This window comes from Ambystoma mexicanum, chromosome 6p (assembly GCF_040938575.1).
Source record: "Ambystoma mexicanum isolate Mex_15411 chromosome 6p, UKY_AmexF1_1, whole genome shotgun sequence".
NCBI classification, from domain to species: Eukaryota; Metazoa; Chordata; class Amphibia; order Caudata; family Ambystomatidae; genus Ambystoma; species Ambystoma mexicanum.
Genome location: NC_090935.1, coordinates 1,433,890,386 through 1,433,913,465, shown reverse-complemented (window position 1 = coordinate 1,433,913,465; position 23,080 = coordinate 1,433,890,386). Strand labels below are relative to the sequence as shown.

The following is a 23,080-nucleotide window of genomic DNA, read 5'->3' as shown; positions in this document are numbered from 1 at the left end:
CCATCTCCAGTAGATTAGGACTGGTGGGGGGCGGGGATATGAAAGGGAACCATCTCCAGTAGATTAGGACTGGTGGGGGGCGGGGATATGAAAGGGAACCATCTCCAGTAGATTAAGACTGGTGGGGGGCGGGGATATGAAAGGGAACCATCTCCAGTAGATTAGGACCAGTGGGGGGCGGGGATATGAAAGGGAACCATCTTAGGTGGATTTGGACCAGTGGGGGGGCGGGGATATGAAAGGGAACCATCTCAGGTAGATTAGGACCGGTTGGGGGCGGGGATATGAAAGGGAACCATCTCCAGTAGATTAGGACTGGTGGGGCGCGGGGATATGAAAGGGAACCATCTCCAGTAGATTAGGACCGGTGGGGGGCGGGGATATGAAAGGGAACCATCTCCAGTAGATTAGGACTGGTGGGGGGCGGGGATATGAAAGGGAACCATCTCCAGTAGATTAGGACCGGTGGGGGGCGGGGATATGAAAGGGAACCATCTCCAGTAGATTAAGACTGGTGGGGGGCGGGGATATGAAAGGGAACCATCTCCAGTAGATTAGGACCAGTGGGGGGCGGGGATATGAAAGGGAACCATCTCAGGTGGATTAGGACCGGTGGGGGGCGGGGATATGAAAGGGAACCATCTCAGGTAGATTAGGACTGGTGGGGGGCGGGGATATGAAAGGGAACCATCTGCAGTAGATTAGGACTGGTGTGGGGCGGGGATATGAAAGGGAACCATCTCAGGTAGATTAGGACCGGTGGGGGGCGGGGATATGAAAGGGAACCATCTCCAGTAGATTAGGACCGGTGGGGGGCGGGGTTATGAAAGGGAACCATCTCCAGTAGATTAGGACCGGTGGGGGGCGGGGATATGAAAGGGAACCATCTCCAGTAGATTAGGACTGGTGGGGGGCGGGGATATGAAAGGGAACCATCTCCAGTAGATTAAGACTGGTGGGGGGCGGGGATATGAAAGGGAACCATCTCCAGTAGATTAGGACCAGTATGAAAGGGAACCATCTCAGGTGGATTAGGACCAGTGGGGGGCGGGGATATGAAAGGGAACCATCTCAGGTAGATTAGGACCAGTGGGGGGCGGGGATATGAAAGGGAACCATCTCCAGTAGATTAGGACTGGTGGGGCGCGGGGATATGAAAGGGAACCATCTCCAGTAGATTAGGACCAGTGGGGGGCGGGGATATGAAAGGGAACCATCTCAGGTGGATTAGGACCACTGGGGGGCGGGGATATGAAAGGGAACCATCTCAGGTGGATTAGGACCACTGGGGGGCGGGGATATGAAAGGGAACCATCTCAGGTGGATTAGGACCAGTGGGGGGCGGGGATATGAAAGGGAACCATCTCAGGTGGATTAGGACCGGTGGGGGGCGGGGATATGAAAGGGAACCATCTCCAGTAGCTTAGGACCGGTGGGGGGCGGGGATGTGAAAGGGTACCATCTCCAGTAGATTAGGACTGGTGGGGGCGGGGATATGAAAGGGAACCATCTCCAGTAGATTAGGACTGGTGGGGGTGGGGATATGAAAGGGAACCATCTCAGGTGGATTAGGACCAGTGGGGGGCGGGCGGGGATATGAACACGCTCATTGGGTGACGTCTTCGGGTATGACAGCATCATGCATGCAACGCCTGTTTAGAAGACGTTGACCTCAGCTACACAAGACCCTAAAGGACAAGCCCAGGGCGATGCATCCTGTTGCATTCCTTGATGACTTAAAGATTTGGAAAATAACCACCGCAGTCCCCTGCTGCCTATCCCAATCTGGAGTTTAACAGGAACAAGTCCCACCTTAGGGTCAAGGTTCATAATATCTGAAAAGAGAAACTGAAGCCTTTCTCAAAGCAGCACTCTACAGGGATCCAGTCCTGGTTGCTACCCAGGCCGCCCTAAGGAGCCTCAGCACAATGGCTAGACTGGTTCAGCTCTCTGACAGCAAGTGGCTCTTCCAAGCAGTGCATGCAAATAAAGAGCGCCCCACATCACATTCACCTAACCCTGCCTTGATTGCGGGCAACTAAGCCATATGTAGAGAAATGGAAAATGACAAGAAGGTGATGGCATGCCAGAGTTTCACACATGCATGGTTGGGTCATTACTTAACCGCGGTGGTAGCCACTTGTTGAAATACTCTTCCTTGATAAAGTAGTCTTCCACCTAAACCGACTTTATCAATGGGGGCCATAGATGCCTAATGAGAATTCTGGATCCTGGGGTGGGTGCATGTATTGGCCAGTGGGTTGGTACAGTGGGCCTTATAACAAGTTGGCCGGTGCGGTAAAAATGCAAAGTTAATAGCGTTACCTCTGCATTACCTCACTGCCCAACTACTAGTTAGTGGGAAAGTTGGAGGATTCACCCCCAGCTCTGAGCTGGAGGTAAATCTGACGACTTTCTGCCCATTTTCGGGGCAATTACCACAGCACGATTACCGCTGTAGTAATTGTGCCAAAAATGCCCCATTGAGTCCAATGGACTAAAACAAATTGGGGCTTACACCGCCGCCGCCGCCACTTGTGATGCAGCGGTAATACCGCCAGACCAATTGGCAACAGTAATTTGGTTGGGTGGTATTTCGGCAGATTTATCTCTGGGATACCGCCAAACTTGTGATGAAGTCCAGTGTCTCCACCAGCAAAGGTGACTGGGATGCACATGTGCGCTCAGGCTTCAGATAAGCAGTGCACCTGCGCACTTTACTCCCTAAAATCAAGCAAATATTCTGGAGAAAATAAAATAGTGTGGAACAGCGCAATATTGTCTTCCTCTCCATACCACCGTGCGGCTTCATTGATGGAATAAGGCCGGTGGCAGCCGTAGAACCTGCCATAATCGGGAGCTTAGACAACAGTGCAAGTAATCCTTTCTAGGAATTATGTCATTCAAGGAAAGTATGAATGAAAACAAAAATATCCTTTTTAAAATTACAAAGATATTCTTAAATGATTAGACAATTATCAGTAGCGTGTGGGAGCCACATGTTTTGGTCCCTAAAATTCCCTTTAACTAACAAATTCCAAAAGCAGAATGTTAAATATTCCTACCTCAGAACCTTATCAGAAGAACTGTGTGCCCCTGCTTCTAGCGTAGCCCGTGCGGAGGCCTTCTGTAGAGGGTACGCACCCCAAGTTTATACTTCCCATCATCAACACTCTTACTAGATTCTTTAGCCACATTAAACCCATCAGTGCCCGCTCACCCTTGAGACTTGTACTTCTAGTATAGCCCATGCCAGCTCTTAGGAGAGGGTTTGGGCTCAAGCCTGCTGCCTGCCACCGGCATCTGGGGAGCCGTGCATCCGAAGGGTCCGGCCTGTCCTCATCTTCTGATTGGGTGCATCATGTCGTAGTCTGTTTCATCTACTCCACAGTGGGCCTAATCCGTGCATTGCTATGGTCTACTGCTACAAGTTGCACGCACCCAGGCGGTGCCGTCTAAGTACAGTCCTCCCAGCTGGCCATATTAGGGGGTCTGCAAGTCGTGTTCCGCTCCAGCTCTTCGCCCATCCACTGTGCCGCTCTGTACTCGAGTCTCTCACAGCATCCACCCGCACCTTTTCTCAGGCTTTGCAGCGCAATGTAATCGTGGACCAGGCTGTAGTGCACACTCTTGCGCAACAACCACTTACTCCTTGGAAACACTGCATAGTACCATTCAGTCCTGATTTGCTTTTGGGGCAACCTTTCCTGTCTTTTGTCTAATGATTCTCTGTAAAGTTCAGTGTTTTCCCAAGATTGAGTCTACTGTAATTGCTTGTACGATTTGGGTGTGTTTGTCCGAATTTTTTTTTGATCGCGAGCAAACTGACCTCAATTTATTTGTTCGGGGCCAAATTTAAAGCACATGCATTTTATTTTTTCCCCTGTGTCCAATTTTAAGGAATCGGAGGCCATGCCTGCACCCCCAAAATTGCAACATCTCAAATACGAGGAGCGGGGGACACCCCCGCAAACCCCGCTCTCCATGGTTGGTATTTTGCAATATATGTGACCAAATTGCCACGAAGGCCAAATCACCCATGCAAAATTCGATCAAATTGGTCATTAGGTGAATTGTTTTAGGTCAAATAGGCTAATACCTCTGGCACGACACACAAATTGTTCTTTTTGTACAGTTGCAAATATTTATGTTGTTTAGCAGTGTACATTTGGGTTGATTTGCTTAAGCGCAGTAGTATGAATTGGACTGATGTTAAGGAAAACCATAACTGGATTCTGAAATTGGATATTTGTAATATTTGGTTGTATTTATTAGATGTAAATGTTTAGACACTTCTCAATGAATATTGAATATAAAACGTGCACAGCAATGTATTTTAAGCAAAGACTACTCCAGACTTGGAATCCTATTGCTTTATTTCACCCTTTTGCTATAGTACCGGGTGGTTAGGAATTGCTGTGCATAACTAAAAGCCAGCACAGGTTTCAGGCTGACTAGCACTTCATCAGTGCTTGTAAATTTAGATAAGTTCAACAGTCCTTCCCATATGCAGCGGATGAGGTACAGGCTAGGAATACCTTGTTCACGGGTTAAAAAGCCACTAAAGTTACCCATCGTGACACACATACTCTCTGCTGAAACACCAGCAGCTCTACTTTTACTTTGTGCAAATTTATACAATACCTGACAAAGAGTTCTCTTAAATTAGCTCAGCTGTTTGTAAACACATGGTACTGTAATAACGAATGGAATAACACATTACAGTATCAAGTCTAGAACGATATTTAGTGAAATATATTAATGAGCAAGAATGATGTAAAGTTAAAAAAAAAGAATGTTGTAAAGTCAAAAAAAGAATGATGTAAATTAAAAAAAAAGAATCATGTAAAGTAAAAAAAAGAATGACGTAAAGTCAAAAAAAAGAATGATGTAAAGTCAAAAAAAGAAAGATGTAAAGTCAAAAAAAGAATGACGTAAAGTCAAAAAAAAGAATGATGTAAAGTCAAAAAAAGAAAGATGTAAAGTCAAAAAAAAAGAATGATGTAAAGTGAAACAACTAGTAAAACGAAAGATCGAGAGTGGTGAGTAGCATGCAGGCCAAACAGTACAGACATATCCTGCTTGTCAACTTGAGAGTGTAAACCCATGACAGACATGCAAGAACCCCTTTTTAGTTTTGGCTACTAGAGGTGTCAATAACCACCTGTCAGAGGACATCAATATTGCTATAGAAGTTTTATGTGGGATTAGCAGTTTTATTCTGGCATTTATGGAGGGGTACAGTTGTCTAAAAGGCAATGGTTGATTTCCGCCATTGGAGTGACTCTGAACTAAATTATTGTTGCGCATGGGGATTTAAAGCAGCCAAATCTACCTGCAGGAACATCTTTCTGAAAGGTTATGGGCTCATTACAGCTATGAAGCATCTTCCCGATGCAATCACCCAGAGGACCTTCAACCACCTGATTTCTAAGCAACACAGCACCCCGCAGCTAGCGTTAGCACAGCACATTTATTTCTTGCAAAGACTAGTACGAGCATGTTTCATTGGTTTGTAAAGAAAAGGTAAAGATCAGGATTAACATGTTATTAATTGTATCTGGACCATTTGTGGAAAACTGTAATGCTGAATTGTTGCGATTCAATTGTAAACTGCCCTCTCAGCTTGCGAGAGAGTGGAATAAATGGTTCTATGTCATATTTCCGCTTTTTAAAGCCCGAACACAAAAAAGACCAATTTCTTCTGGATGTTTTGGAGTTAGGGGAAATATGACATACTGCTCACCTCCTTGCCTACTCCCACCCTCTCCCACTGATTCTCTCGTTACTCGTTGGGGGTTTAACCCCCAAACCCCCTTTTTTCCCACCCACCACTCTCTTCCTCCCACAAATCACGCATCCTCCCCACACATTCGCACACAGAGGCATACACGCACGCACACATTCATACTAAAGCTCACCTCTCACTCCAATGGGGCTCACAGAGCGTGTCAGCCCCTGCGCACACTTGTGTGTGCGGCAGGGGAATGCCAGTTCAAATTTAGAAAGACCGTGGTCACAGAGCGCTCTTTCTAAATCGATATTTTTGGGGGATTTTCAAAAAAGGTCTTTTGACCTAATACTGAATAAATAGGAGGGTGAACACTGTACTAATACCTAGAAAAAACATTTCAAGAATATTCTCACTCATGGTTTGTGTTTGGATGGACACTAAGTTAGCCACAGAAGCAGACGTCTGTCCAAGACGATATGGCCAGGCTGGTGGACAGGGTGGGGGGGGGGGGGTGTTAGAGCCTTGATTCTATTAGATCTTTCAGCGACTTTTGATACCGTGGATCACTCTACCCTGCTCACCCTCCTGGGCCAGATTAGTTTTTTGGGCCAGGTACTGGCTTGGTTCTTTTCTTTCTTGGCTGATTGATCTCAATTTCTCTCTCTTCCTCCTTTGACATCGAAGTCCTGTCACCTTGGTTGCGGTGTTCCTCAGGGGTTCCGCTTTGCCCCCCATTCTTTTCAACATTTATATCTTTCTGTTGTTGCGTCTCATCAGCTCCTTCGGCATCAGGTGCTATTCGTATGCCGATGACACCCAGTTTCTAACGGCTGTGGTGGAGTGGATGGGCCACAACTGGTTGAAATTGAATGGCGACAAAATGGTAGTGTTGGAGGTGGGTTCTCCAGTTAATGGCTTTATAGTTACCTGCCTCTCCAGTGCCATTATGCCCTTGAGCGACCGTGCGCTATACAAGTGACCATAACATAACCAAGAGGGAACCCGCAGAACAATGTTCTATCAATTGTAGCCAATCCGTCCCAGCCTAGGTCCAAGCCATAACAGTCATCCTACCGAGAAAGCAGAGTGTTGGCTCACTCAGCTCGCCCCCTGAAAGGGATACCTCAAAGCAATTGGTAAGCAGAAGCAAAGTCGTAATATTAGGTGGGTAATCCACTGTTCCAGTGGAGCCTTAGTGAAACTGGTAGTGGTGTCTCGGTCAACAATGCGAACGACCGAGACAACCCGTACCAGTTTCACTAAGTCTGCACCAGAACCGTGGATTACCCACCTAGTATTAAGGCAGGGGCCTCCCCATTCTGACCTCAAGACACAACATTAGTGTTCTACATCCTTCCTGACATTTGGAGTGTTTAGCGCGCATGTGGCTTGTCTCACACACCGAGAATAGTGGCACAGTACTTTGGTGATTCAGCAGCATGACTACTAGTGCTGGATTTCTACGGTGCTGATGCATTCCAAATCAGCGCGAAGGTGGAGGAATCGGCCACGCGAGCCCCATGGGAAGTTGCACTACATGACCAGACCCCTTCATGGCCTGCCTCTTAGAGGTGCCAAGGCCATATAGACAGGATCCGCAATCCTTTGCAGGCACCTTATGTTCACCCCGAAAATAGTTGCACAGAAGAGGGATGTGTACCTATGTCATTTGAGCAGTGTTACCGCATGATTTCCTCACTAGCTTGCATTTTAATTGTGTAGGATTTAAACCCCCCATTCCCCAAGAATCATGTGTGTTTGATGGAGGTAACTCATGGCAATACGTGCCAGGTAGAGGTGAAAGATTGGTGCCTACTGTCCCATGCCAGCCTTCATCCGTGGCATTTATTTGCCCTGTGTCAAAGAAATCACAAATTGAAATGCAGCAGGCAGTGGGTGGACTCAGTTCAAAGCTTATTCAGCAGAGGGCTGGTTGCGCACCATAGACACTTTTCGTACATTAACTATAGCCGGAGCTTTAAGTGGGCTGGAGCTGGATGATGCAGAACCCTGGCAGTCTCAAAAAACAGCTTTTGAGTCTGGGCTGTGATGGGCTACCCCCCGACTCCCACTGCAAATTCCTACAAAAAATAATGCTATATGCAGTCGTCTGTTGCAATTGGTTCCATGTTCGTTTGCCAAGTGTTGTTGCAATGGAATTTTTGCTGAACAAATTCCATCGAAAAAACGATCACATTTTATATTTTTTATTTTGGGGGATTCCCCCCAAATGTCCCCTCTTCCCATATGATAACCATCCTACCCAACCCCACTCCCCACGCTTTTAACCCCTTTCCCCGCCCCATATATTTCAAAGCGGTTTTCTAATGGATTTGTTTCTGCAAATATTCCATCGAAAAAACTCCTATCGGCAAAACAAACCAATACCGTTGCAATCCAGTGGCTAAAACATGAAGTGCGTTCAGATTTTGAACCCCAGTTCACAAATGTTAGAGACGGTGGTGCAGTTTTTGTCCCGTAGCCCCAATGACTGCAACTCCATCATGCAGCCAGAATTGCAGGGGCTGGGCGGCTGCTTCTTTGTTTTTCTCTGCCCCACGCCCTCAGCGATTAATTGGGGCAAGCACCTTAATGGGAGATGGGTGAGCATTAACCCCCGTTAAAATGAAATCTCATCCTGCTTGGCATGCTTGGCATGCAAATAGGCCCCATCACAGAACTGAGGGCCCTGCTTTGTGTACCGAAGGGTGAAATTAATCTCGATTTCAGTTCAAGAACTTTGCTTTTCTTCATCACTTAAATTCATATATTTATTTAAAGAGTCAGGAATACCGTGTTATCAAGACGAACAGTGCAGCTTGCTTTAAGCTTTAAAAGAATAAAACAGGATCTTCATATTTAATACCTTTTGTAAATAATGTTGATAAAATGTATTACCTTTAAAGTTCCTATGTTCGTTTTTAAAGCTAAAAACAATCTATGTTGGGGTTTGATTTAATACTAATCTGCAATGTTCCTCTCGGTAACTCCAACTTACCTAAAAACAAGCATTGGCAATGCCAACAGTTTGGGTTTGCGTGTAAGCAGGGGGAAGGCACTTGCCAGGCACTGCCGTAGTGGTATTAACTGGCCATTGATGGTAGCAGGTGCAGAATGGTGCGAGTACCAGAGCATCTAACAGCAGTACCTAGCAAAAGCTTGATACTCATACACAAACCAAAAATGTTGGGTTTGCCACTGCTTGTTTTCAACTGGACTTCAATGCAAGGCCCAGAGAGTGCTTGTAAATCGAGTGGCTGAAGGCAGACCTGGTAAACAATTTGTTTTATACCAGTAGCTGGTTTACAACTCCAATTAAGTCATTAACTCTCGGAAGACTGCTTTGAAAAACACTAGCAGGCACTTCCAGTGCACAGTTTGATGGTAAGGGTTGATTAAAGCTAGCTGAAAGAGTTCCTATGAGGAGAGGTTTTGGGCGGGGAGGCGCAGGAATGGTATGGAATGGCCATAGGAATTAGCATGGCCATGGGAAGTCAATGGGTGGGCACATAACCAAACAACACCTGCAGACTGTCTGTCCTTCGTCATATGTCATTCCTCCCTATCTGTACTTTAATGGAATAGTTTCAGCGCATGGGTGGTGCAAGTATTACCTAATGGCCCAAACTAAAAATGGCCAAGTTACAATAGACTAAGTTGCAGTTGATGGACTAAGCACCAGTTGATTTGTATAAGTCACTGTATATTTGGTGATTTGTGGGACTACACACCACCACTATTTAGGCCATGCCCCCACTTAGGCCACACCTCTTGTTAGAGTGCCCGCCGAGTTCTTGTCCCACTTAAAGCACTGACTTCACCCAGGTTTTAATGTTATTTATTTGATGTATTTTAGCCACTGGATTTCCTTTTCTGTGTGGAACAGGGAATTTTCCACAAATATATTTGTGGGGTAGGCCCCCCGGAACCCTCCCACCTTACCCCTATACATTTTTTATACACTTTACCCCCCATATATATATATATATGCAGAAAATTGGGGGTCGGACTTTTGAGAGTCGAACTTTTGGTATTCGGTCCTTTTGTACAATAACACATGGGATGCTTACACAGCCAATGGTTCAAATCGTAGTGGCCCCTGCAGGTGGGCCCATCATTTAACGTCACTAATTCACATTCTTCACCATGTGGGTTGACAATGGGCTGATCTGTACTGGATACCAGCCCGTGCTCACTCTTCAACATCTGTTTGATTTTCTTCGGCATCGGTCACTGTGTTTCCAATCTTGCATTCATACGACTGACGCGTTTCAGTCTGATCAACCCACGCTTGGTGGCAAACATTTGACAGAACTCAGTAGGTACACAATCATGCACAGCACTTTAGCCGCATGCATTCTTGCAAATTTTGCCCATCAAATGTGTAAGTGTGACGTGCTTAAATCCAGCAAAAGGTACAGGAAGCTGTAAACTGGGAAAATAAATGCTCAGCTAAATATTACTATTTTTTAACATAAAAGAGATACCTGGTATTTACAACAATGTCCCACCGAACAACTTTAGTAGAAGTGAACCGAAAAAAGTAGTGGAATTGTGGTTTTGGCAGGGAAGGGGGTAGGCCGAAGCATAGTCCAACGTGTAACAAGATATTTCAGCCGGAGCATTGCAATAGTCTAAGGGCCCCATCACGGGTTGGGCGGTGCGGTACAAATGTGGCGGAAATGCTATTACCGCTGCATTACCGCACAGCCCAATACTGAGTTTGGGGGAAACTTAGAGGATTTAACTCCAGCTCTGAGCTGTAAGTAAATCCGCTGACTTTCCACCCATTTTCAGCCCAATTTCTGCCACACAATTACCACCACGGTAATTGCACTGAAAATGCCCCGTTGAGTCCTATGGACTAGAAAGAAATGGGGACTTGCATCGCCAGTGCAATTTGGGATCCGGTGCTAATTCCGCTGGACCAAGTTGCGATAATAGTAATTGCATTGGATGGTATCATGCGGATTTACTGCCGGGATACCGCCCAACTCGCGATGAGGCCCTAAGGGACTAGTAACTAAGGCTCCTATTCCAACTTTAACTTGCACAGGGACATTAATGGACAAATCATCTATAATAGATGGATAATATGGTTGTAAAAAGTGGAGGAATGGTAAACAGAAAAAAATAAATGTATTGACACACTGTTCCTGCCCGTTCCCGCTCACTTCGATCACTGCATTAGAGTAGCACCAGCATTTCCCAGATGTGCAAGAGAACTCTCTGATGCAGCACAGCACATCAAACACAGCCCCAATGCATCACTGATCCCAGGTCAGTGCCACTTCCATTCAGATCCCGGTAATGATAAAATGTCCCTTGAACCCTCACCAGCTCCACTCTTCCGAAGCCTCCCACCCCGAGCGTCGCGATGATCTCCAGGTTCTGAAAAGGGCACGTGGAGGACAGACGGGCCACTTTCTCCTTCAGCTGAATGACCTCCAAGGACACGGCCGTGGTGCACTGTCCGCGGACAGACCTGCTGCATAAGGAAGGGCACATTAGAAGAGTTCCTTTCAGGTGGCAGAAGTTACAGTGTCACAGTCATGCACTGACATCTCAACAAGCATCTACTAAAGTGCATGCACAGCAAATTCAGTAATAGTTCACAATTGTATGAAACGCACAAGTATCACAACCTTTGTTGTTGACTGATGAGAAGCTCCAGAAATATCACTAGAAACTACTACGAACTAGCAGGTTTTTATTTTATTCCTGGAACTAGTAAAGAATACACATGGCTAACCACCAATTGCCAGGATGCTTTCCTCTAAGTCTTTTCAAATGCATCACAGCCAATAAGAGCAAAGCGCAATTTGTGGCAGTTGAGCTTTAACTATCTGGCAATCCGAAAGTAAAAACAAAAGAGGCATGGTGGGTGATGGGTAAATTTGTCCACAGGTGTATGCTTTACAGGCCCCTTTCTGTCCCTGTCTTTATTTATTTATTTTTACTTCTTTTATGTATTTATTTATTTATATATAGAGGAGGAACAATGCTCTTTGGATGACAAAAGAACGTATAAAAGATGAGGAATCAGATTTGATGGAAAGCTGTGAGCTTCTTACGGTGGGGTGAGTTTGAGTGACATTCTGACCAGGTTGTGGGTGGGAGTAAATAGAAAAATCACCGGGGACAATACATAAGTGGACATAAATAGATTAAGGACAACCAACATTGGACATTTCTAAGTGCAGGTAGGCGGCACAGCCCTTATGAAAGGCCCATCCGTTTAGTCAGTACAAGGGGTGGTAACATCCCAAACAGTGGCCCTGGGCCACTGAGAAAGACCATGGCACGGAGAGGAATCAACGTAAAGAGGACCACACTAGGACTGTCCCATACATGGGGGTGTACATTCCTGAATTATAAGGCATATAGCTTCTGTTCATATTGCCATCAAACAAGTTCAAGGATAGACTCAAACAACGTCATTCTTGATTGGATAAAACTATTTTTAGGAATGAGGCCGGTTTTAGGGACTGCAGAAAATCTTATCTCACATGATTCATAGCTTCATATTCAATATCAAAGGTGTGGAAAAGCAAAGAGCGCAAAATAAACTGATGGACAACGTTAATACTCTGGAGCTTAGACACAGAAACCCCACTCTGAGTAGCCGGCAATGCAAGAAAAGCAGAATAAAATTGAACAATACTACTAGGAAAAAACTTAAATCATTGATCACAAATAGCAAACTATTAAATAGAAACAAAGCAATTGAAATTGACAATTATGGGGCCTTGCAGGCATGTGGTTTATCAGACAATCAGAGCAGTAATGCAATAATCTGTTTACCAGCTGGCACAATATGCTTTCAGGATGAGCAATCAATGACAGCTTTCAAACATTTTACCAATGGCTCATCAAAATTGTTTGCAATAAAAAAAAACTAGAAATGATCATGGACCTAAAACGTTTCCTATAAAAACTATCCAAAGCAAGGCAATGTAAAGCTGAGAAAAAATATCTTTAACTTAAAAAAAAATAATAATGTCACCAAATCTATGAAATGGTGAAGTTGCAGTACTGCATAGCCTTCCATCAGAAATCTCTAAAACATTTCAGGTGGGGCTTGGCCAGACCATGACATATTTATCAGAATGGGTGCACAGGGAAGACCTCTCTCCCAAAACACGGCAAGACGCAACTATAGCAGTACTTTTCAAAGAATCAATCAAGCTGCCCCATTGTACCTGTCCGAACGAATTGTCAAAAGATCCTCATCACGTCCTCCTAGGATAGCCAACTCTTTCTGTCTGGTAGTGCCCAGATACAAACTAAAAAAAGCAGGGGAATCAGTTTCCCCGTTACGGCGGCACAGTATTGGAATTCCCTCCCTCCCTATCTGAGTTCGGACCAGACCTTCTCTAACTTCAGGCAAACTACCATAAGTTGGCTCTCAGCGAAGGAACAATGATACACTTAGGACAGACGGAATCATATTCAAATGTATTATATACAGCTCCTAGGCTTCTTATCTAATGCAAAAGACTGTCAAATATGTTATTCTGTACTTTACTGTACCACCTCTGCCTTATTCTGTATATATTGTCTGTAAATACTGAAATTCATGCAATTGCATATTTGTAACATTCTGCAATGCACCCAGATACCTTTGGGTTTTGTGCACTACATAAATCAATAAACAAACAAACCAACAAACAAACAAACAAGGCACAAATTAGCAAGAATGATCAAATTCTCTTGTAAACAGTGATTTGAAAATTGTATCCAAAATACATTTCAGAAGGCTAAACACAATCTTGAATTAGATGGTAGAGGCAGAACAAAAGGCATTCATATGACACCGAAATCTGAATGTTCACACTCATATGAATATTACAATAATAGAACTTGCCAACATCACATAGGTACCTCTCGGATTAACAGTCAAGATGTAGAAATGGCTTTTGACAGAGTTCATTGGGAGTTTCTATGGGCAACATTAAAAGAGGTGAGTCCTACATCAATATATGTAGAAATGATAACAGAAATATATCAGAACTCAATAAGATAGCAAAATGTGTTCCCCTACAAGGATGTCCAATAGGACGCGGGGGGGGGTCTACCTGGGGTCTTGGTAAAGGCCATGAGGGAAGAGTACAGCGCTCTAAGCTCTCAATGGAGTACATTGTCTAACATGGAGAGAATTGTGTATCCACTGAAAACTGACAGGAGAAAGCGGGCACCATATGGGGGCACGTGGGCGCATATGAAAGACTGCTCATACAAAAGTGAGCCACAACATAAGGAGAACTGCGTTTTGCAGCCTTCTGAAGTGGTATTTGAATGTGCCTTCAATACCATACGTTTTGTTGACCAACTGAGCTATATTTCTGCACCTTAAAGAAAGGATAGGAATGAGGGTGATGGGACAAAATAACATATACTCTCTGGCAGTATTAGCATAGCAGCTTTGCAGATATCTTCATGCCGCTGATATGATACCAACAGAATGTAGACTTGGTGCAGGGTTTTCATGGCATGATATAAAATAGTTCAGCTCCTTACATATCACTTTAAGAATATCTTCTGGCAGACGTATCGATGCAGACAGGAGGCTCTGTCAAGGAGAGTCAGGCTTTGTTCCTGATACGACTTATGTGCCATTATCAACACCTTTAAAATTGGTGCAATGCAGTATTATACACCTTTAAAAAAAAAAGAGGTGAACACACTAGAACTGGGCAGGAACTCCTCGATGACTGCAATCGAATAAACATTTTCAGATTTCCATTGATATAAAGAAATGGACGTTTACATATAATGGGAGTTGATATCAGTGATGTGTATATTGACTGTTTTTGAGTGCAAACCTGATTTATTGGGTTACTTGAAGACCTTCAGCAATTACCGATGCCTTAAAATATCCTACAATTATACAAAGGCATGCAGTTGCACACGCACTTCCAATGTGGGCTAGCCATCGAAGGCCGTAAAGCTATATCCAGTGTAACGACCATTGGGCAGATTGGCCTTCCCACTCCCCCCATGAAATGGTTAGGTTCCTCTGACTTGACCTAGCTGACCTACAGCGCCGTGGCCGGGCAGGACACAGACAATAAACAGTGCAAGCGGCGGCTGCACAGGTAACAAACTCCCCTCCATGACTGATGTAAAGCATTTCATGGTTAGCAACTTGATCTGTATGCATGCATTTTTAGGCAACTGAAATCGTTATCGGGTCTTCGTACTTGCACGTCAGGGCAGTGATTGCAAGGGTGGTGTGGCAGTTGACCGCTCATTTCCACTGCAGTCTTTAAGTGTGTGCTTTCAGGCGTGAAGGAGAGAGTTACATGCTTGTACAATTGTAGCTGCACCAGAATAGTCTCATTAGAATGTGTAAAGAAGGTAGAAGCCCCCCCTCTAGTGAGTTTGTCCCGCCAGAGTCACTGAAGATAGACCCGCTCTCAGAAATTGAAGAGGTGCCCTACCCCCCCCAATATATTTTTGTCTAGTTGCACCCCTGGCTATATGGATGTGAATCAAATAAGATGCCACTTTGTGTTACTGCTAATCAAGGGAAAGCCGAAACAGTGTTTTCAGGCAACCTCCACTTCTATTCCTTATATCGGTTTGCTTTTTAACTACTGCCCTGTTTGTACCATTTACAAATGGAATTTCAGTACATGCCACCAACGCTCTGTGCACTTTAACTTGGATAAAGATCATTTTAATGATATCAAAATACTGACATGCTTCCCACCGCTCGGCTGAAGTGTTTCTGCTTTTCTGTCCTTGCTAGTAAAACCCTTTGGTATCTCACTCTATCGCCACCATTTATTGCCACGGGTATTAGTAGTAGCTTGGTATTAAGTCAGAACCTAACCAGCTTTTTTTAAATTGAGAGACCAAGTTGATGTCTTGTTCTAGACATGGGTCAGTGGAACAGAAAATAGAAGACAGTGTGAGGGGGAAGTGAAACAAGCATTCCCCTGACTTTCACAATAGGCTATTTGCATTTGCATATGTTCGGTCCTGAAAGTACATCCCTGAGATGTGAAAATGAGCATGTTGTGATCAAGTAGATAGCTATCAAACATACCCATCCAAGAAATGCCTGCTCTGGTGATTGTTTTGTCATATTTGGCTAACTCTGCTTATTTGTATTTAATTGTTCATTTATAACACACGTAATACCAGCAAATGGTTTCTGAGAGCGGGATCGGGATTTGAACCTGTGTTGCACCGCATTGTTTTGCTCCCAAGACAAACGCATTGCTCCTGTGCTATCCATCCTCCGCTTGGCAAAAAAAGGCTGAGACATGGTGCCACCAAGATAAATAACCCCCTGACACATTTCCATTATCAAGTTTTTTGTTTTTTTTTTGCTGAAGACTAATTGCTATATTAAGAAAAGATGTACCCCAAACAAGCACTCTGTTTCTACCATCTGTTCATATTGTATGGTGTGTCCCATCCATGCTTATTCTGAAGCTCTTACAACTGGAAGGTGTTATGCAAGGATTGCGGACTTACTTGGCATGTCTTCGTTCATCGTCCAGGGTCAGATTTGCCACGTACCCGTGAAGGTATTGCTGGAGTTCTTCAAAAGTCCCGACTGTTTGATTGAATGTTCTAAAATCAAAGAACACAACATTATGGATCAAAAGGAAACAATATGAATCAGCAGTACTGGCTCCCTGCTGCCCAGCTACATTACAATTCCATTTTTGATTCTACTGTCCATGATTATCTCCAATTTTACATTATCATCCCTTATTCAATTTCTTATTCAATGTTAAATAATTATCACATTGAGGTTAGCTCTCTAGCCCCAGAAGTATTACTAGCAATACTACTGATAATGATGATGACAATAATAATAATTAGAAGAAGAAGAAAAGAAGAAGGAGAAGAAGACGAAGAAGAAGAGAAGACAAAGAAGAGAAGAAGAGAAGAAGACAAAGAAGAGGAGAAGGAGAAGAAGAAAAAGAAGACGCATAAGAAGAAGAAGAAGAGCAGAAAAAGAAGAAGAGGAAGAAGACGAAGACGAAGAAAAAGAGGAAGAGGAAGAGGAAGGAGAAGAAGAAGAAGAGGAAAAAGAAGACGAAGAGCAAGAAGACGAAGAAGAAGAGAAGACAAGAAGAAGAAGAAGTAGTAGAGGAAGAACAAGAAGAAGAAACGAAGAACAAGAAGAAGAGGAAGAAGAGAAGAAGAAGAAGAAGCGAAGAAGAAGAAGAGGAAGAAGAAGAAGAAGAAGAGGAGGAAGAAGAAGATGAAGAAGAAGAGAAGAAGAAGTGAAGAACAAGAAGAAGAGGAGGAAGAAGAAGAATAGGAAGAAGGGTGTGCTTAAGGCCAAGGGACAGTCAAATGTAACTTAGATAATTTGTTGATGCCTCTGAAATATATTAAACACTTCAGTAAAAGAAAGGTCTTCTAGAAATAATTGTTTTGAACCCTCCAAGGTGCAAGCACCTCTGCCAGCCCCCAAAATAAAAACACAGTGTAAAGCTTGATTTAAAGTAACACCTTGGGTATATTGAAACAGCCCTTTTAAGAGGGTTTGCCCCCACCTTCTCTATCAATCTTATTATATGAACCCACTCAACATGGGAAGTCAATCAAGTGATGTATCCTTACAATGACTGTACTGCTCCAGCCCTTGATAAATTTAGGGAATGCATAACGAGTATAATGTAAGGATGAGTTGTATGCACTTAATACTTGCTCACAAGATCACAGAACACGCATGTTCTACACACTTTACACTACGCAAAGTCTTCCTCCCGCTTCAAGGGCCTGGAGAATAGAGACTCCTCCTGCCATATCATGGGCATTCATCAGCAAAGCAGAGCAGCATTGGGTGGCGCTTTAAAGGTGTAACATTCTGGCATTCAGAACATTGCTGAGGCTGGACAGAGGCTCACCCCACATCCCTCCTGCCGAGGCAGTCTTTTTGGCCCTTCCTTCCTTCCCTACATTGCAAGGGAACTCCTTTTCACGTGAAGCTCAGACCCACAATCGGGATAGTATTTCCTCAAAAGTTTCGTGTTTTGCAGCAGATTATTTGGTTCTGTCTTGGTATGATATGATCATTTATATGGCGCCCATACACAAGTGTTTCAGGCATGAGGACATTTTCCATGCTCTTTGTCACTGGCAATTACAAATGTCAAGATAATTAGGGGAAATGACCCAACATAATATTCAGCTGGAGCCTTCATGGAGAAACAGGGGCTTCATTAGGTCAAGCTTCCCCCGAGTCAATGGACCTAAACTCGGTCTAAATGGTCTGGGCTGCAGCCCAGGAGTTATGTGATGTGTTGTCACATATCCATGAACACAGCTGAGCTGATGGATGGCATGAAGAAGATTTGCTTGCAGGATAATTGGCCATGTGGAAAGAGGGGCTTCCAGTGGTCATTTGTAACCCGCTTAACATCCAGAGGTTTCTAAGCGCAGACCTGGGGATTGAATCTGTGTTGCTCTGTGTTGTCTTGCTTCCAAGGCGAGCACGTTGCCACTGAGCTATCCTCACAAGACTGTCTGACAGCTTAACAATTAATGTGGGTCCAAATGAGTGTTCGGAGGGCTTCTTAGAAGGACGCATCTTGATTCTGTAACATTTCCAGATATTCAAGCCTGGTTTCTAAAATGTTGTTCCCCCTAACAACAGCCTCCGTCTTCTCTACCACCTGTTTTCACCATTGGGGTTATTTGGGAGCATTGCTGGTCCAGCTCTGCAGTTCTCTGTTCCAGGTTGGAGGTTTTGGATTCAAGTTGCGCCACTCTCTCGTTCATTGCATTAAACTTGTTTTCCAACCACGATACAGACATCGTGATGCGCCGCCATTACCTGGTCCGATGGTGGTGAGGCTTGCTGGGGCTCTTCCTGGCCTTTTTCCTGGCCTTCCCAGATGCCATTGTGACCCACTTTCCACCCAAATTATAAGCCACAAAAAGTTGGAGACAGTATGTGCAGGGCTGACCTTATCAAGAAGACACACAACCCCTTGAAGGTCTCTATCCATTGCCTATTCCCTCTATGTCTATCCTCTGTACTGGTTCAGCCTGGTATTCTTGTATTCCACACAAATATAAAACAGCATCAGTTTGTGGCTCGACACAGAGTTAAGCAGGTCTTCATCTCAGCCTCCATGTGCAAGTTGTGAATTGGGCTTATGCGCACACCAAAGATGGCCAACTCCACTCGATTAAGGCATGGAAACAGCCTTCATGGGAGTCTCCACGTTGGCCGGCTGAATCAGTGACCGCAGCAAGGGTAAGACGGAGGGTGAAAGGGACTAACCCTTTCTCCCCACCCCCTGCCACAGAATGCCTCGCTCGCCTTCTCTCTGCACCATCGCCTGCCTACATTCTTGCTCCTTCCACGTTCCTCATCGTGGTCACCCTCATCACAGGTTTGGGTATGTTTTACCAAATTTCTTTTGATTGCAGCAAACTGACCGCAAATCAATTTGCTCGGCACCCAATTTAAACGCACACATGTTTTTGTTTTTTGTTTTTTTGTCCCCAGCCTCCAATATTAAGGAAGCGGGTGACATCCCTGCACCTCCAAAATTGCAAAATATCAAACATGGGGATCGGGGGACACAACTGCAACTCTCTGCTCTCCAGGGTTGGTATTTTGCAATATATGCAACCAAATTGCCCCGAAGGCCAAATCACCATGCAAAATTCAACCAAATTGGTCATTGGGTCAATTGTTTTAGGTCAAATAGGCTAATACCTCGTCACAATGAGCAGAGCATCGTCGGTCCTCTGAGCCTTCCACTGCCCTTTCTATCCACTGTATACCTCAGGGCAATAGACCTCAGTGCACCTTGCAGTCACTCCGCTCGGTGAGTCTTGGGGACCAGAGCAGTCGCAGCTAATCCCAGAACTCGATGCTTTGTTGCCGACCTCTATTGTCCCAGCTCCCTCTCTTGGGTCCTACGATCACCTCCTCTCCGTTGTGCGAACCTGGAAGTCTGTACGCCGCTGAAGCCCAAAGTGTTTGCCTCCTGACCCTAGATGGTAATATACTGTCTTTTGGCTCTTTTATGGCATATTTACCATTGTTGATGATTTTTGAGCTCAGACCCATTTCCACCGGCGCTTAGCCACACCCCGCTTATGAGTTTTATTATGCTTTTAATGAGGTATAGTTTGCAAGCAATTTGAAAATGTGTAGTACCCTGAGGAATTGCTCATAATAACATAAAGGGTGTGAAACATGTTCATGTTGGCTGCGGAGGACCAAGGATGAATTCAATTGTCAGACTGGAGTATGTCTATGCTGGGACTTGATGAGAATGTGGAATAGCAAAGCAGGCAGCCGTCTATGCCGACGATTCCAGCCCATACATTGAATACCTGGAAGGGTGGTGCTCACGCGAACACTATCAGAATGGTGGGCAATTAAAGTGTACATGAAGAACAGCTGATTTTGTAAGATAAATGTTTTTTATTAACAGTTTGATACAGATAAAAAAACTGAATTTCATTGTAGGCATTACACGTTTCTACCAATGTAGCCCGTCGCAGACTCTGATTAGTAGTTTCATAGTATTTATGCCATCTGGAAGGATCAGTAGGGGAGAGGAAGCGAGAAGGCAGAAGCAAAGAGGAAGGTCTTGAGGTGCTTCCAGAACCGGAGATGGTTTTCCTCAAGTTTCTGGGAGGCAGGGAGGCTGTTCCTGAGGGAGGCATCAGCTGAAGAAAGAGATCTATCACCAACTCGTTGCTTGGACAAGTGAATGACCCTGAGGGAGTTGGAGGTGGAGGAGCAAAGAGCTTGAGAGGGAAGGTATTTACGGAGGGAGAGTTGCAGGTATTTAGGACCCAGGCCCCAGCAGGTATTGTAGACAATGCAGAGGGTTGAAAAACTGTTTCAACTAAGGGCAACTCAATTTCTCTATGTGTGAAGTTTGACAGCCCCTAGTGAGCTGCAATTATGCATGCTTTTTTATTGGTACAGTAAACCTTTCAATTGATAGAAAGACAAGTTGAATTCAAAACAATCATTTAGATAAATAGAGAAAAAAGAGAAGATGAAACTGCACCATTACATAGTCTTCTGAATGTAAAATCACGTGGTTCAAAAAAATAATTCAATACACTGCATGCTTTGCCTTGAGGTTTATTTAGCAGCCATAGAATATTTAATATATTTGTTTACATTTTTTAAGATATTGTTATGTAACAATGCGCACATCCATTACTGCTTAGTTTTTGAGTAAATATTCCTTTTTGCCCAAGTTCATAGGGCATCAGGTAATAATGTCCCCATACATAATGTCGCCGGGAAAAGCCATTGGCGACATTATATATGGTGACATTATGTATGGGGACGGGTTGCAGAGATGTCCCCTGCTCCAATTGTAAACAACAACAAAAAAACATTTGCGTTGCGGGGTTGTCCCCCGCATGTTCAATGTGATAAGGTCTCTGCAAAAAACTGCAACGTTTTTGTCAAGAGACATTTTTGTGCGGACATTATTACATGGGACCGTTCATAGGACAGGTTTTAAAAATAAACACATAGATGGTGATTACGCAGAACAATAGTTAAGCATTGCCTTGAAAACCCATCAAATACTTAATGACAGTCAAATTCCCAGCATCCTCACCATGTCTCCATGTATGAGAGAATGCACACGCTATGCATCCTTATGAAGGTTATATGTACCCCCTTTGCAAATACACTTTAAGGGGACGGGCAGAGATGGGACCGGTGCATCGGAGCACCAGCCTATCTTCTAAAGAGGAAGTGCGCAAGCACGAGACACCGCCAAGGCATACTCACTCTCGGTCCATCACAAGGCACTGCACGTCATTTTCATCCGCCATGATGTTTGCAGACCTGACGTCGTCACTGTGCAACAAGAACAGAGAAGAAAAGCTTGAGATGGTTCATCCGAAATACGCTCTCATTTGCCTTAAGGTCCAAATTGATCTAAGTGTTTTCTTCTGATTGGGCTATTTATATTTGCTTATCACCAACACAAATCTGTGCAAAGGTGTTGTGCCTTCTTCACTTTGCTTGGCAGGGGCCTGCATGTGATCTGAGGGAAGCAGAGAGTTTTGGAATGTGGTCTCATGATGTCTGGAGGGGTTTGCTTCTTATCTTTTCATAGCATAACATACCTAGTGTGATAGCCTGCTACTTCTGGACTATTCAGAGCTGTTTAAAGATTAGTCTTGTGAATGAATTATCAGTCAGAATAAAGAGAAAATAAAAGTCTGGTACAGCCAAAACAGTCACACTAAGAAGTAAACAGCTTACTTACACAACACCCAGTAGGTTGAGAAAGTAGGAGAGCAAGTGCTAAACAATACTAACAATGCTCGTCACAATCTCACCGTCTCTGTCTAAGTTATAAACAATACATCTAGTTGACAAACTTTGCAAAGGTGTGACCTAGGGTCAGGTGACCATCGTTTAATACCTGCAAAGGAAAGTTAGTTTCTAAGCATTCGAAACATTAGAAAGATATATGGTACCATCAACAATTTACCTAGAAATATGTTCCCCATAGTGGAATGGCAATCTACATGCTTTGAACTGGTGTGCCTGTTCAAGGAGGTCAGTTGTGAACAAGATCATGACGTTTTCCTCGCAAGATACTAGAGGATGATGCACACACGGAATCTTAAGTAACCGTTGTAGATGATTTACCAAACATTGCTTCCGTACATCAGGCCTGTTTGTGAGTCCTTAAAAAGGTCCAGGAATAGTGCAGTCCAAGACAATGGATAGGTGGTGGAAGAATCATGCCTTGTGTAAGAACCCAGAGTTACTGACATTTTCTGATGCATGTGATCCTGAAGAAGACTTGATTGCACCATTGAGCAATCAGCAAGGTTAGAAGCCGAAACATCTAGATCGTTCTATGTTGAATGCATTACAATGAGTAATTGTTGATACTTTGAGATCAAGTGCAGAAAATATCATATTTAAACGATAGAAGGAAGTTACAGAAACTCCTATGAAAGATAAGTTATTACCCTACATATACAATAATTTGAGGAAAATAAATGGTGTTTTCCTTTTCTATTTAATTGATAGAATTAATGATTGTTGAATGAGACATGAAAGAGATGTTAGTTGAAATGCTTTTTGGGTTTCTCTTTACATTATGGTATTATTAAAATTGCATTTTTAAAATAATAAATTAAAGGTGATTTATTACCATCCGATGGCGTGCTTTTAATTCTGCATTTCAATAGATTATGTTTGTGGTTACAAGATGTCAAATTGTAAAAATGCTTGTTTAAAGAGATACAGTGTTAAAAACGTGCTTTAAAAAAAAAGTTGGCTCTGCCAGCTCCTAAATGGTAGGAGTATACCTCACATCCCAAAAAGCTAGGGGATACAGAGTCACTTGTGGG

General features: G+C 43.9%; 1 protein-coding gene across 3 annotated transcripts in view; it reads right to left on the bottom strand.

The window, feature by feature from the left end:
* The window catches only part of PRKG2 (protein kinase cGMP-dependent 2), a 710,215-nt gene that overhangs the window by 375,314 nt on the left and 311,821 nt on the right, over nt 1–23,080 (bottom strand). For 2 of the 3 annotated variants that reach the window (XM_069626564.1, XM_069626565.1), the window contains exons 8-10: nt 21,495–21,563; nt 16,223–16,321; nt 11,072–11,222 (exon numbers count right to left, since the gene is read on the bottom strand). In XM_069626564.1, the coding sequence (XP_069482665.1) occupies nt 11,072–11,222; nt 16,223–16,321; nt 21,495–21,563 (319 nt within the window). The remainder of the gene's footprint in view (nt 1–11,071; nt 11,223–16,222; nt 16,322–21,494; nt 21,564–23,080) is intronic. The other variant, XM_069626566.1, reaches the window with a different exon arrangement.